The sequence below is a fragment of the Castor canadensis genome, chromosome 6 (assembly GCF_047511655.1).
Source record: "Castor canadensis chromosome 6, mCasCan1.hap1v2, whole genome shotgun sequence".
Lineage (NCBI taxonomy): Eukaryota > Metazoa > Chordata > Mammalia > Rodentia > Castoridae > Castor > Castor canadensis.
Window position 1 is genome coordinate 112,377,611 of NC_133391.1, and position 16,479 is coordinate 112,394,089.

At 39.4% G+C, this 16,479-nt stretch overlaps 1 protein-coding gene across 1 annotated transcript; it reads right to left on the reverse strand.

The window, feature by feature from the left end:
* Nucleotides 1-1,523: 1,523 nt before the first annotated feature.
* Nucleotides 1,524-2,663, reverse strand: Spz1 (spermatogenic leucine zipper 1). The gene has a single exon (XM_020155077.1). It carries the CDS (start codon nt 2,661-2,663, stop codon nt 1,524-1,526), a length of 1,140 nt encoding a protein of 379 aa, XP_020010666.1.
* Between the last annotated feature and the right edge of the window lie 13,816 nt (nt 2,664-16,479).

Sequence of the window (16,479 nt, forward strand, 5' to 3'; positions counted from 1 at the left end):
AGAGAAAGAAGGTGGAAAGCTGGGATGCTCATGTGCCTTCACCAACATTCAACTCCACCTGCTGGGGTGTCATGGCTTCCTGGGGTGGACAGAGAATAGTACCTGTTACCATCAGGTGAAGGGTGGAACTTCAGGATCCCCACTCTGCCTCCTCTGCATCATTCCAAAAGAGAGTGTGTGTAAGTGTGTGTGTGTGTGTGTGTGTGTGTGTGTGTGTGTGTGTGTACGGGTGGTGTCTCATTGTCACCAGGCAATGATGAAAGCTTAGGCTCTCCATTCAAAATTTGCTGATAGGGATGATGGAGATAGTGGAGTCTGGTATTTTCCATGCTGGGTTGGGACAGTTTTTGTCAAAAAATTTCTGTCTTGTCAGACTGTCCCTTTCCTCATCTTTGGCAAGAGGGGGGGCATTTTTTTGTCTACATGCATCAGCCTTTCTGGGTGATGGGCAACTCCATCCCTCACCTCAGAATATAGAAGACACAAATAGAAAACCTAGGGAACTCAACATCATGTTTCTTAAGACTCAGGGTCCCTGGTCACTCCACTTGCTTCTCTGCACTTCTCAGAGTCTTATGTTTGTTTTATATATAATAATGTCCAGGGTTTTTAGTTTGCTTAACAAGAATTAAGGGAAATGAGTCTGCTTCATGTTTTCTGGGAGCAGAAGTCCTGCTTTTTTAGTAGAAATTTCTTCTGGGTAACTCTATTGTCCCCAGAAAGAATTTTTACAGCAAAAAAACCCAAAATGTAGGGCTGGCATAGTGCTCAAATGGTAGAGTGTCTGCTTAGCAAGTATGAGTACCATAAAAACAACAACAACAACAAAAACCTGTAAACACTTCTATCCTTCTAAACAAGTTGAGAGGTCCTTCCCCAAGGGCCTCTGTTGCCTAGTATGTTCACAGTCCACCAGTTGAGGAGCAAGAAACATTAGGAAAAGTAGAGCGAGTAGGTAGAGAAATTTATGAGAACAATAAAACTATTTGTGTAGTGGTGGTTTGTCAGTATTTTTCTTTTAAGATTTTTTTTTCTTCACCATATCCCATACTTCAAAGTATAGTTGGAAAAGTAAACATAAATTTATAAAGTGAGATTTAAAAGGTAACAATTAGAGCATTATATACTTTTTACCTTCTAGAACTTCACCTCCCCCCACCCCAGATAAAGATTAAAATGAAAAGAAAAAAAAAACCCTTTTTATTCTGGTTTTTATTTAGGTCTTTGCTTAATTGGACTTGTAACTTCTTTCCATGAGTATAAAATCACTATCTACTAACCATAAAAACCAAACAGATCATAAAGGCAAAAAGTTATGAACTGATGTCCACACAATGGTTACTAAAGACCAAACTTACATAACAGCTGAGTTAATGACTAATAACACATTAATCATCTTATTCTATAGCTGTTTTTCAGTTGAACCAGAAGATCTGTCCTACGTTTGATACTCGGTTATCCCTGAAGTTTGACATGTTGGATGTAGTTTTTTGAAGATTTGCCTTTTTTCTGCATTTGATATTCTAGGAAAAGTTGCTGACCTGTCTCTTTCTTCCTATGAGAGCTCTTTTTGCAATACAAGCATTGAACCGGTTATTACAAGCTTTCTTACTAAGACAAGCATCCGAGTTTCTATAGAGTCTGCATTTTTTATGAAATGTACCCATTGTATTCTGCTTATTAGTTTCTATTCTCTCTGCTTCTGCTGGCTTTTGATTTTTCTTGTCCTGTTCATGGCTTATCTGAGTTGGCTTCTCCTGTGGTGTTCCCTCTTGGTGCTGCTGGAATTCCTTCAGAATCTCTACTCTGTGCTGTAAGATCTCACATTCATTCTCCAGCAGTGCTGCGATCAGATGCAATGAGTAGGTGTCATGGTTCAGTTTCTTCACCTGTTCTTCCAACTCATGCTTCGCAGACAGTTCATTATTTGATTGGGTTTGGGGATGGGCTTGGTTATCTTCTAGAGTTTCGCTTCCGTCTTTCTGAGATTCCTGGTAGGATTTTATTAGTTCACTGAGTTCAATGTGCTGTCTACTCCAGTGATCTGCTTCCTGGAGTAACTGCTCCATGTTGTTCCTAAGTTTCCTGTTTTCTTCTTGAATAAGAGATCTGTATTTTGCTTCATCCCTACGCAGTTGAATTCTGGTTAAGGCTTTTTTTAATTCTAAACGAGTTGACAAATGCCTTGCAGAAACTTGTACTGTGTTCTCAGAGTTCTGTTTTTTCAATATCATCTCCTGTTTCTTTGCATGTTGTTCCTTCTCTGGGTCTAAACTAATTAGCAGTTTTGTCAATAGCACTTTATTTGTTTTGTCAAGTCCTCTGATATTTTCAGTAAGTTCTGACACATTCTTAGAAGTATTGGTATCCTTTAAAGATTCTTTTGCTTCTGTGGTCTTCTCTTCAAAGCCTTCCATGCTTTTAAGAATACCTTTAAGGTCCTTTAAGAGATCACAAAACTTCTGCGTTGTCTGTGGTCCTGTTACTGGTTGCCTATTATTATTTATGGAAGGGAGGGAGCCCCAGCAAAAAGGGGGAATTGATGCAGTTTCCAACAGGGCGATGGTGATCCCAGCGTCCTTTGCCTCTTGATGAAGATCGGGAGCAGGATTAGGGGGTTGGGAGGGTGTGGACATCTTGGCAGAGTTATCAGAGCTGGCCATCAAGCTGGAGAAAAGCAGGAAACCTTAGAGATTCCAGGAAGTACAGGTGACAATCTTCTTTGCAAAAGGGTGAAGAATGTGGAAGCAAGCAGAAGTCAGGGGCCAGAGTTAAACACTGAAACTGGGGAGATGATGTTTTAGGTGGAAGGTGACATCTCAGACAGCCTAGGGGGAAGGGGTAGGAAAGGGGTCCAGGAGCTGGGGCTCCATCTTTCCCTTTACAAGGCTTCTGGTATTTATTCCCTGATCCTAGCAACCAGGTCTTTATTCTGTCACTGTATCATTGTGGCCTGTTCCCAGCTTCTGTCTCCAATGTGTCACAATGGAAGTTTCTTAAACTCCTGCCCAGGGACTCAAGCATCAAAATTAATCTTGAGCTATGGCTACTCCCCACCTCGGAAAGGTCTCTGCCAGAGTCCTTCCTTTCCTTTCTCTGCTAGCCTTTTATTTGTCTCATCCTAAGGGCATTGTGATTCCTTCCTTACCTCAACTCTACCCCTGCAGCCCCAACCTCAACCACAGTGAGTTTGTGTCCCATCCAAGAACATAGCTGAGTGAAGTCTTCCCTGGTGAAGTCCCCACTCTTCCATAGAAACTAAGGGCCTTAGTGCTCCCATTCTGGGAGGGATGCTGCTAAGATAAAAGCTGGGAATGCAAAACAGAGCCCCGCAAAGTGCTGCATCTTGTTGTAATTGTAGGGGAATGTCAGGAACCACTCCATCAAAAATATTCTATTGCATGAGAAGAGACTGTGTGGACGAGACTTTAACGACACAATTACAAATGAGATTTCTTAAATTTTTTCTTTTACAGTGTTGGAGATGGAACTCAGGGCCTTGTGTGTGGTGGGTAAGTGCTCTACCACTGAGCTGCCTCCTCAGTCCTCAAATTGAGACTTTTCTTGGCTTTCATTACAGCTCTCATTAAAACAGTCTTTGTGAACTTACTCATGAATCATTTGCATTCAGTGATATAAAACTTTAAATGTTACTTTTCACAAAAACTGGTTAAGATGACCATATCTCTAAAGTATTTGAAAAAGCTAAATCTGATAATGGGCTGTATAAAAGTAATGGAATAATTTGAAATCTAGTGTTTTCTTGTCTTTTTTGTCCTAGGAGTCAGGACCTTGAGAATATAAGGTTCACAGACCGTGTTCCTTGGATGAGACATTTTCTTGCTACCAAATACTCTAAGTACATGTTTGCTTCCAATCTTAAGAACAAACTCACACTTTTTCTCCAGAGAAATGTGCAGGGATTTTTTTCTTCCATAGCTGCCAACTAACATTAGCTTTGATTTCCCTGAGCCTTATTCTCATCTTTCAACCAGCTCCCGCCATGAGTCACTGGTGACCCAGATTCCATAAGGCCAGGTTTTCTTTTTGCCTGAAAGAGCAGGTTTTAACACATACAATGATGCTACAGAGGCTAGAGGTCACTCTTACACTGTCATTCTACCTTAAAGGTTCAATTTTGGTTATTATCTCACCATGCAACAAGCATCATTTGAGACATTTACAAAATCTCTAGGACTTTAGGAGAATTTTTCCTAATTTCTTAAATCTGGCTGAAACCAGAAAATGCCTGGCATGTATGAGGCCCTGGATTTGATCCTCAAGCTCATCAACAACAAAAAGAAAATCTCTGCTTTTTGAAATCAGTAGATATTTTCTTTTTGATCTAATAGATTATCAATGTTAATATTTGAAAGAAAATGTGTTTTCTATTTTTTTCTTTTGTTTGCAGTTTTTTGAGCTGATGGGCATAAATCTGATTTTACTCTTGGCTTGGTTACTATGGAAACTAGTTTGAAGATGGCTTAGTTAAGAGATCAATGACAGGTTTTTTTCTTTTCTTTAATCAAACAGGGGTTTAAATATTTCCTTTCTCCTTACAACTATAGTGAATTCCAATGAATATTTCTGTTAATTTTACTGATATTTGAGTTTACTGTAGTGTCAAAAGTTATACATTTAGAATTGGCCTCTTGTTCTTCCTCTCCTCCTCTTCCTCTTCCTTCATTTTTCTTTTTGACCTTTTCTCTTTCCTTTTATTTTTGCAGTGCTAGGGATCAACCTCAAGGATTCATATGCTAAGCAAACAATACCATTGAGCTACCTCCCTGGCCCCTCTTTTCTTTATTGATTTATGTTCTCAGTGGACGACTATGAATATTAAACATATTTGCATTGCATTACAATTTTAATCTACTAAGTTTCTCATAGCTTACTAGCTTTAAAAATGAAAAATAAAAGTTATTTCTAAATTATTAGAAAATCTGTATCAATTTTTCTCTTTTTAAAACCAGTTTGCCCTTGCATAAAATCTTATGCTTTTAAAAATGCATTTGCATTTCAAAATAAGTATTAAAATATAGAATGGGATACTTATGGTTTTTGTGGTGCTAAGTGACTGACCCTAAACTCAAATCTTAAGTAAAAAATTAACAAAGGAAAAAGCTGGCACTGGTGGCTCACCCCCGTAATCCTAGCTACTGTGGAGGCAGTGATCAGGAGGATCACAGTTTGAAGTCAGCCTAGGCAAATAGTTTGCAAGACCCTATCTCGAAAATACCCAACACAAAAAAAGGGCCGGTGCAGTGGCTACTTGCCTATCCTCAAATGGATAGGCAAGTACAGCACCTGCCTATCAAGCATGAGGCCCTGAGTTCAACCCTGGTAGTGCCAAAAAAAAAAAAAAATCTAGGAGGAGCTGTCTTCTGCATACCTGGATTCAGGGGCTCAAGTTATATACTTAGGGCTTGACCTCACCATTTCTAAGTTACTGTTCTCTCTTTCTCCTTGCCTTAATTCTTAGGATTCTGTCTAGATGGTGGTCACAGCAGCTCTAGGCCTATATCGTACATGTTTAACAACCCCAGAGGAAAGGAAGGTTTTCATTCCTTATACTTCCAGTAAAAGTGCCAAGGAAACTGCTGAAAAGGGTGATACACACCTGTAATCCCAGCACTCAGGGGCCAAGTCAGGAGGACTGACAGCTTGAGGCCAGCATAAGCTACATAATGAGATCCTGTCTAAGAAAAAAAAACAAAATGAAAACAACCAAAAAAAACAAACAAGGGCCAAGGAAGACATTGATTGACCTGGCTGGGGTCATGTGTTCATGGAGCCTAGAGCCAGTCAGCCTAAGGACTGACTCAGGGAGAGAAAGGCTTGTGGGGCTCTATCAGAAAATAGGGGGATAAGTGTCTATCAGACAAAACCAACAGATGCCTGCCACACGTAGCTTAAGGCAGAATAACTTTTATTTTGAAAAAAAATTTTAGACAGGGAAAAATCGCTAAAATAGAGAGTTTCCATATCACCTTCATCTAGCATGCCTAATGGGAATATCTTGTATAATCTTAGTACAGTTATCCAAACCAGCATTGACAAATACCATTAACTAAGCTACCAATTTCACGGAGTTATCCAGTTCTGATGCCCTTTTTCTGCTGCAGAATCCTTTCCTTGTCATGTCTAGTCTCCTCTAATCTGTGACAGCCTCAATCTTCCTTTGCTTTTCAGGACATTTCTGATGAGTGGTGCTTAGTATTTGGTAGACTTTGCCTTAATTTGTGTTTGTCTAATTTCTAATCATTATTATACAGAGATTATGCATGTTGGGCAAGAGTGCCACAGAAGTGTGTGTCCTTCTCTGTGTGTCATATTAAAGTGTACATGATTCGATATGTCTTACATCTAGTGAGGTGAATCTTGATCATTTAGATGATATCTGCTGGATTCATTTACTATACAGTGTCTGTCTTTCCCTTTGTAATTAACAAACATCTTGGAGAAAATACTTTGAAACTATGCAAATATCCTGTTTCTCCTCATACTTTTTACCAATTTTAGTACCTGTAGGTGGATCTTGCCTATAATTACTACAGTGATGTTCTAATAGTGTTTTTTAATTTCCTTCATTTTTCTGATATTTATTAATTAGAATTATTTGGAAAAGAAGAACTGCCTCTTTTCCTGTATTTACTTACTTATTTATTCATTCCTTAATTCATTCAACTATGTGTTTATATAAAAATGGATTAATGGATACTTATTTTATTCTTTGGGTTACAATAAAATACTGTCATTTATGTTTTCTCAAATATGTATGAATAATTTTAATATGATTGGAAATTTGGGGTATAATGAAATGTTTTGGGTATTTTTTTGGCAGCACTGGGGTTTGAACTCAAGGCCTCACACTTGCTAGGCAGGTGCTGTACCACTTGAGCCACTCCATCAGGCCTGTTTTGATAATGACTTTTTTATTGAGATAGAGTCTCATGTACTATTTGCCCGGGGCTGGCTTCAAAATGTGATCCTCTTGATTTCTGCCTCCTGAGTAGGTAGGATTGTAGGCATGAGCCACTGGCAGCTGCAAAATGTATTTTTATTTTATCTAATTATTTTATGTAATTGTAGGTTTTTTTTAAAGCAAACAGTAGCTGATTGGTAATGACTATTAAGGGTTATTCTTATATGCACAAGGATTTTAAGCATTGTGACTTGTATGGTGCCTATAGATAAGAACATGTATGTGGCTATTTTAGAGGGGACTTTTATCAAAGTCTGGAATGTTTATTTAAAGAATCAAAATACAAGTGTATTTGCTGGACCCTGCTATGAACCTTTTCCATAGCATGTCCTCTTCCTTTGACCACCAGGTGGTACTATAGGATTTAGAAATTGCAAATGGGGTGTGTGTGCGTGTGTGTGTGTGTGTGTGTGTGTGTGTGTGTGTGTGTGTGTGTGTGTGGTGTGCGTGCGTGTGTGTGTGTGTGTGTGTGTGTGGTGTGCGTGTGTTTGAACTCTGAAATGAGAGGATTCTCAGAGATAATCTCATCCACAGACTTACTTTTTTCAGAGTTTGGGAGAATAAACTCTAAGAGACTTATCTGGAGTTCCAACTAGTTATAATAACAGCTAGAATTAGAGTCCAGCTCTCTAGCCTTGTTTAAGTTTCAGGAGAGACAGGGTCTGCAGAAGAGGAGGCTGGGGAAGAATTTTTTAAATACCTGCTACTTGTTCAATGGGAAAAGGACTATGTGAAAGAGCAGGTTTACAACACCCCAGGCCTGGCTTCTTTTATATTGGCAAGGGAACTTATATAAAGCAGATGACATTTCTGTTGACAAAAAGGTTGAAACCGGAGGTTGTGAGAACTTAACCCTGTATTCTCCTAGAAGCAGCCTTTCAGTACTTGCTAATTCAGTAGGTGACTCTACAAATATTAGTAAAGCAAATGATGAGAGTCAAGGTAAATAGGAATAAATCCAACCAAAGAAGTAAAAGGCATATACTCTGAAAACTAGGAAACATTGCTGAAAGATATTAAAGATTTAAATCAATGAGAAAACATCTCATGCTCATGGGTTGATCTAAATTGATCTGCAGATTCAACACAATCCCTAACAAACTCAGTGCCCTCTTGCAAAAACTGACAAAGTCATCCTAAAATTTATTTAAATTATTTACCCAGAATAATTAAAATAATGTTGAAAAAGAAGACTAAAGTAGGAAGACTCTTATCACCTGATTTCAAGACTTATTATGAAGATGCAGTAATCAAGACAGTGTGGTAGTGGTGAAAGAAAAGACACATGAATCAGTTGCACAAAGGAGAGAGCGGAAATAGGCCCACACAAATATAGCTGATTTTTAGCAAAGATACAAAGATAATTCAACAGAGAAGGATAGTCTTTTTCAACCAATGGTTTTGGAAGCACTGGATATCTTTATGCAGAAACAATAAACTTTGAAAATAGGGTCAGAAAAATGTGATACCTTTCCTCAACCATCAGAAGGGTCATGGCAAATACTCCTGTAACAAAAGACAAGTTAGCAAGAGAAAAGAAAATTTATTTCATCCAAATTTTACATGACATAGGAACCTTCAGAAATGAAGATCCAAAGACCCAGGAAAACTATGTTTTATGCTTAGTTCTATGAAGAATGGATTGGTGTATAGAGATGTGATTGGACAAAGGGGTGTGATCGAGTAGAAACAGACAGTGAAACCCAGTAGGACTTGACTGCTCAGACTCTTCTTGGCTTCTCTGCATAGCTTTCTTATTTCTTGGGTACAAATGTTGGACAGAGAATTTGTGGCCAGCTCTTACCAGGAAAGTCAGGGTAAGAACAGAATATTTCTAGGTTTTATGGCTGGCTTTGGGGGAAAAGAGTTCTAGCTTCTATGACTTACCTTGGGGAAGAGGAATTCTGGTTTCTACGACTGCTTGGAAGTGGTGGAGAGTTGGGGAGAGGCAGGAGAAGGTCAGAGATGCTGAGTACAGTGTCTGGTGTAAAGTGTCTTAGACTCTCATGGGCAACTAAAAAGACAAAGAGATTGTATGGTTGACATGCTATCAACCTAACATTGGCATGCTTTTATGGTAATTAATAAGACTAATAATTATGTAATTGCATTAAAAGAATGGCAGAGGACTTGAATGATGTAAATAATTAATTTTCCTTCCTAATCACTATCATGTTCCTTGGTCATCAATTCTGCCTTGTTTCTTAACTTCTAATGTTAAATATTTCTTAACTTCACTTGCTAAAACAAAAAGAATATCCACTGAACAGGGCGCTGGTGGCTCACATCTATAATCCTATCTGTTTGGGAGGCTGAAATCAGGATGATCGTGGTTTGAAGCCAGCCTAGGCAAAAAGTTAGTGAGACCTCCATCTCGAGTAATAGCTGGGTGTGCTCCCATCATCCCAAGCTACACAGGAGGCTGAAACCAGGAAGATCAAGGTTCTAGACCAACGCAAACAAAAAAGGTCTCGAGACTATATCTCAACAGGAGAAAGCTGGGTCATTCAAGCCTGTTATCCCAGCAACCATGGGAGGTTTAAGGATAGGAGAATCATGGGGGCAAAAAAGTGATACCTATCTCCAAAACAACATGAGCATCTAGGGCTGGGGAATGGCTCATGTGGCAGGGTACCTGCCTACCAAGCAAGAAGCCCCAAGTTCAAACCCCAGCTCCACCAAAACAGGACAAAACACCCAAATGAAATCAATGCAAGAAGAAGAACCAAATCAGGTGTCAGGTTTTCTACTTTTGACTGTCAGGAGTAGACTGCCACCCTTTCTTATCTCTTCTGTTTCTGGAACACCAGACCTGTTCACCTCCTCATAGAGTTCTTACTGTTTACATGTCTATAAATTTCAAAATAATACAAATAGTAGGACTGCTACTGAGGCAAAATAGAGAGATGAGGTGACAGGGAAATTAAAAATAATAAAAATATTAAAAGGACCAGACACAGGAATTAAAACAAAACAATGAAGTAAAACTGAAAAATCAAAGCAGCAAGCTCTTCCATCACCTTAGCTTTTAGATGCTAAGTGACAAGAATAGGGAGCCATAACAGGCTACTGGATAGGCCTTCTCTTTTAGATGTTAGGAAGCTACAAACTCTTTGAATGGATGAAAGATTAAAGGTCACATCTGGCAAATGGAAGTCCTAAAACTCATACCTATTGTGCCTGAGATTCAGGTAAACCTAGGCCACTTGTGTTCATGTTTTTTTTTTTTTTTTTTGGTGGTACTAGGGTTTGATCTCAGAGCCTCACACTTGCTAGGCAAGTGCTCTACCACTTGAGTCACTCTACCAGTCCATGTTCATGTTTTTGAATAAAACAAGACCCATCTTAGCCACGTTTGGGGTAATAGATCCATCTTAAACATACTCTGTCAGTGCTTGGAAGCTTAGCAAAATGATTGGGAGTTGCTAGGTGACCTGGCCAGGGGTATAGATAGGAATTCAAGAAATGCCCCAGACACAAGTCACCACTTCCAGTCTTCTTTTCTCCATCTCTTGTGTGTGAAGTGCATGTGTTTCTCCCTCCCTTTCCTATTTCTCTTACTCTATCCTGTTTTACTAAAATAAGTTCTTGCTAAACTTCCACTTTGTGAGACTCTCATGTTGTGACACCCCTCAAAATGCTTTTCATCATGAATTTCAGTTCCTGTGAATTGTGTAGAAATTGGGAAACTGAGGGACCCCCTCATCCTTCTCTCCAGTAACACCTCCTCACCCTTCCCCCAGCTAAGACTCCACCTCTCTTCTCTTTCCAGGAAAACTGCTGATTGCTACTCCCACTCCCTGACTCCCACTCACTCTTCAAACTGCTAGAATTTGCCCTCTTGGCCCAATACTAAACAAAGTTCCTCAAAATCCTCCTTGTTGATAAATGTGATGGACAACTTCCCTTTCTTTTTACTGGTCCCCTCAGCAGTGTTTTACACTCAGCCATTCCAGACATACAGGACCAGAATAAGCTTTGATGTCAGGCAGCCTGAGTTCAAACTGGCTTGGCCACTTACCAGCCAGCACAGTTGGGCAGTTGCCTAATCTCCCAGAGCCTCAGCTTCCCCAGCTGTTACATGGGGAACACGTGATAATTCTGTGGACCTCATGAGACAGGCTATTGTAAGGATGAGCATGGTGCCTGGGACTTAATAAGCACTCAGTGAATTCTGACTTTTCCTTTGTTTTTGTTTGTTTGTTTAGTCAGGGTCTTGCTACATTACCCAGGCTAGTCTCAAGCTTATGGTCCTCTTACCTCAGCCTCTTGAGTGCTGGGATTACAGGTGTGCACCACCACACCCAGTTTGTGACTTTTTTCTTTTATCTTTTAATTCCCCTGACTTTCTGTCCCACTCTTCACCATTCCCCCCAAGTTCTATTCAAATTATTTTTTCCATGAATATTAAACATCCTGGGGGCCCTCTTCTGACCCTTCATCTTGGTGGTGCTCACCCCAGGAGGTTTCATTACTCCTACATGTAAATAATACCTGTTTTTTTAGTAACAGTTTTGTTGTGATACAGCATAAAAGTCATCGTTAATGTGTGCAACTCAGTGGTTTTGGCATATTAGGGTTGTACCGCCACCACCACTATCTGATTCCAGAGCATTTCCATCATCCCCCCGAAATATCCCGTGCTAGTAGCAGTTGCACTCCACCTCCCCACATGAGCTCCTACAACCACTAAACTACTTCCTGTGTCTGTGGACTTGTCTATCCAGGATGTTTTATATAAATGGAATACATCAGTATGTGGGCTTCTGTGTCTGCAAGGCTCATTTATGTTAAAACACATCGATATTTCATTTCTTTTTATTGGTAAATAATTTTTCATTGTATGGATGTAGCACATTTTGTTTGTTCATTCATAAATTGATGGGTATTTGGGTTATTCCAGTTGGGGCTATTTGAATGATGTTGCTGTGAACACTCATGTACAAGATTTTGTGTGGACTTCTGTTTTTGTTGCTCTTCATTATATATCTGGTAGTAGAATTGCTGGACCATATTGTAGTTATATCTTAAACATTTTGAGAAACTGCCAAATTCTTTTCCAAAGTCACTATGTGAGATTACAATTCTGTCAGCAATGTAAGAGGGTTCAAATTTCTCCAAATTTTTGTCAATATTTCTTTTGTCTGGGTTTTGTATTTCAGCCATCTTAGCCATTTTAGTGGCTGGAAAAGTAAGTATGAAGTAGCATTTTATTCTGTTTTGATTTGTGTTTCCCTAATGAATATTGATGTTGATTGGATTTGCATATTCTTTTTGGACATTTTCATATCTTCTTTGGAGAAATATTTATTCAAATCCTTAGTCCATTTTTAGTTGGTTTGTCTTTTTATTGTTGAATTGTAAGGCTTCTTTATACATTCTGAACACTACACCATTACCAAATTAATGACTTGCAAATATTTTGTTCTGTTTTAGAGGTTGTCTTTTTATTTCCTCTTTTTGACATTACAGGGATGTGAACTCAGGGCCTTGCACTTGCTAAGCAGGCAATCTACAACTGGGGCCACATCCCCAGTCCTTATTTTCTTGATAGTGTCTTTTCATGCACATTTTTAGGGTTTTTTTTTGAGACAGAGTCTCACTATTTCACCCAGGATGGCCTAGAACTCACTATGTAGCTCAGGCTAGCTTCAAATTCATGAGCCTCCACCACAGCCTCCCAAATGCTGGGTTTACAAGTATGCCCCACCTTACCTGGTTCAAACATTTTAAATTTTGATGAAATCAATTTATCCATTCTTTTCTTTGGTTCCCTGTACTTTCAGTGTCATATCTAAGAAACTATTTCCTAATCCAAGTTCATTCAGACTTACACCGATGTTTCCTTCTAAGGTTTTTATAGTTTAATTCTTAAATTTAGATCTTCAGTCCATTTTGAGTTAATTTTTGTATATGGTATATGTTAGGAAAAATGCCGCTCACAAAGAAAGCTCACGAGAAAAGTCTCACGTCCACAGAGCAAAGTTTAATGGCTGGCCCAAACTGCCAGGCTGGCTGGGGAAAAGATGGCACAGCCCCGAGTCTAGGCGAGGACTGGCTTTTATAAAAGGGGAGGTTAAGGAAGTTAGTGCATGCACAGTAGTCTCTGGTAGGAGTGGGGCTGTTTTAGAGCATGGGGATTTGTTTAAGGGCGGGCTGCCATTTTGACCGATTCACAAAATGGCGACATTATTGTTCTATCAGTATATGGTTTGAGTCCAACTCCATTTTGTTGCCTGTGAATAATCAGTTGTCTTAGCACCATTCATTCAAAACACAGTTCTTTACCCACTGAATGGTCTTGGCATTCTTATCAAAATCCGTGGAGCACAGATGTAGGATTTTATTCTATTCTACTGTTCTATATAGTGCTACTTAACGCTAGCATAGCACTTTTTTGATAACTGTTTCTTTGTAGTAAGATTTGCTGGATTTAAAATTTGTAGTTGGTAGTCTTTTTCTTTCACCACTTTGACTACACCCTTCCATTGCCTTCAAGACTCCCTGGTTTTCCATGAGAAGTTAGCTGTTCATCTCATTGAGGTGCCTCATGTTATGAGTTATTTCTTTATTGCTCTTTTCAAGATTCTCTGTCTTTCAGTGGTTCACGTGTTTATGCATGGATTACTTCGAATTTATTTATTTGTGGTGCTTTGAGCTTCTTGGATCTGCAGATTGATTTTTTTCATCACATTTGGGAAGATTTTTGTGTGTTTGTTTGGTTTTGGTGGTATTAGGGTTTAAAGTCAAGGCCTTGAGCTTGTTAGGCAAGTGCTGAACCACTTGAGCCATGCCTTCAGCCCTGTTTCCTCTAGGTTAGGTCTTAGATAGAATCTTGCCTAGACCAGGAGCCCTCTACCTATGCCTCCTATAGAGTTAGGACCACAGACACATGTCTCCAAGCCCAGCTTATTTGTTGAGATGGGTTCTCACTAACCTTTTGCCTGGGCTGACCTTGAACCACAATTCTCTCAATCTCTGTCTCCTATATTGCTAGGATTACAAGCATAAGCCACCAACCCCGCCTACATTTGGGAAGTTTTGACCATTATTTCTTTAAATATTCCTTCTTCCCTTTTCTCTCTATCCTCTATTCTGGTCTTCTATTATGAACATTTTAGTTCAGGATGGTGTCCCACATGCTCTGTTCTTAGTTTCTGTTAATTTTCTTCGGTTTTTTTTTCCTGTTCCTCAGACTGCATAATTTCAATCAATTTATCATCAAGTTCTCTGGTTCTTTTTTCTACCAACAGTACAGTCCAAGCTGTCCTTGAACTTGCTATATAGCTATGTAGCCTAGGCTGGCCTCAAACTCACAATCTTCCAGCTCTACTTTTTTTTTTTCCTGTAATTTTCTATAATTTCTAGCACTTTGTCCATAGTCTGTATTTAGTGAGAGGTGTTCATATACTTTCTTTTAGTTCTTCAGACATGGTTTCCTTTAGTTATTTCATAGCAAATTTAAAGTCTTTGTCTAAAAAGTATCATGTGTGGACTTCCTTAGGAAGTCTCTATTGAGTGCTTGTGCATACTTTGCAATGGAACCTGGATGTTTTAAATAATGTGGCAAGTCTAGAAATCAATTCCTCTCCTACTTAGTGATTATTATTGTTGCTGCTGCTGTTTGTTTGTTTACTGATCTTCCTGGAGTGATTCTGCAGACTGTTCTTTGTCATGTACAGCCACTGAAGTCTCATTTGAGTACCTTAGTGGTCAGCTAATGATTACAGAGATTTTGTAAAATATCTCATGCCATTATGTCTCTTAGACTCTATCAAAGAGCTCTGTGTGTGCTGGTGATACTTTCAACCCTCTGGTAGGCAATTTAAAATTCTCTTTTAGCCTTCTCACATTGAATGTAAAACCACCAGATCCTCCAGAGGCACAAGATTAGGTCCCTTTTAGGAATGTGTGCTTCCCTTGCACATGTGGTTTTCTAAATTCCCAGAAATAAATCAGAGTTTTTCTCACTTCCCAGTTCCTCCATTTACATTTTTTTGGTCAACCTATCATTAGCCTGAACTAGTGTAGCACTTTAGATGGCTGCAATGTTAAGCAATTTCTGTGAATCATTTCAATGAATGCCTTGAGGCTGTTCCCACATTCTTAGTGAAACAAAGATGAGTCTTGAAAATGGAGTTTGTCTTGTAGTTTCAGGTGGACAAATAGTGACAGTTCTCTGGGTAACATATTTTGGGGGAGCTCCAAACCCATTCTGTCCCTGTGGTACTCCTTAGGCTGTTGGTTTTCACAGCTACTGGTTTTCTGCTAGGCTGATGCAGAGCTCATACAAGGAGGATGAGAACTGGGCAAGTTGAGGCACACAAATGTTGCTCCAGGATTCAATCCTTTTTCTGTAGTCAATACTCCTTGAATTTCTAAAAGATTTGGGTTAATTTCTAGAGTTCTCCCAGTAATCTTTTTTATTTATTTATTTATTTAAAAAATTTTTGTAGTGCTGGGGCTTGAACTCCATCAGCCCTTTTTTTTGTTTTTTTTTTTTAGATAGGGTCTCCCAAACTTTCTCCCTGGGCTAGCTTTGAACTAAAATCCTCCTGATCTCAGCCTCCTGAATAGTGAGGATTACAGGCATGAGCCACTGGCACCCAGCACCCCCAGCAATCTGTTGTTCTCATGGAAGAGTGGATTTTCAGAACTTGTTAATCCTGCCATTCCAGAAATGATTCTGGTACCCTAATTTTTAATTCAGGTTCAAGCCCTGCTTCTGAGCTCCAAATCCACATTCCCAATAGCCTACTTAGTACCATGGATGAGTTAGCTCAAAATCGTCCACTGTCTTCCTCCTAAGTCACGAACTGCCCTACCTGCTTGGTTTCTAGTCTCTTTACTTGGGACCCACAGAGTTTCATAAACCTGGGAAGGATCTTTTGTGGGGAGCAGATCATGAGAAGCCTGTGAGAACTTGACATAAGCACAGTTGTGCCCAATAATCTATGGGCTGAGTTTGGCATGGCCCCAGCCACAGAAGAGAGCAAGAAGGCGAGATGCAGCACAGCTGCTTTTCCTAAATTGTTTACATTCAGAGAAGTAGGAATGTAGGTTTCTCTTGTTACGATGTCATGCCCCTCCCCGAGAACTATTGCTCCTCCTCCTTGTTTATCACTGGATAGAAAAGACTAGCTGAAGGAGGATGGAGGGTTTTTTGATGGGGGATTGATTGGTGGGCTGCTGCTGCTTAGTTATGCTAGAGATTAGAGGAAACATGGGACAGTGCAAGTCTGAGCACCAAGGTTTAAGAAAAGCTAAAGAGAACATGGGATAGTGCAAGTATAAGGGCCAAGACTCTAAGAGATTATGCTAAAGAAAAGCTAAAGAAAACATGGGACAGAGTGAGTCTAAGGAAAGAGGCTTTAAAGAACAGAAAAGAAAGACTTTAGCAGTTTTAAAACCTAAAACTTCTAAAGCTTAGAAGGTTTTAAAGAGCAGAGAAGAAGAAAGACTTTAGTAGTAAGGGCTGAAAGAATAGAGAAGTA

Bases quoted from the DNA above. Each gene is read 5' to 3' on its own strand.
- Spz1 (XM_020155077.1), bottom strand. From the start codon at position 2,663: ATGGCCAGCTCTGATAACTCTGCCAAGATGTCCACACCCTCCCAACCC.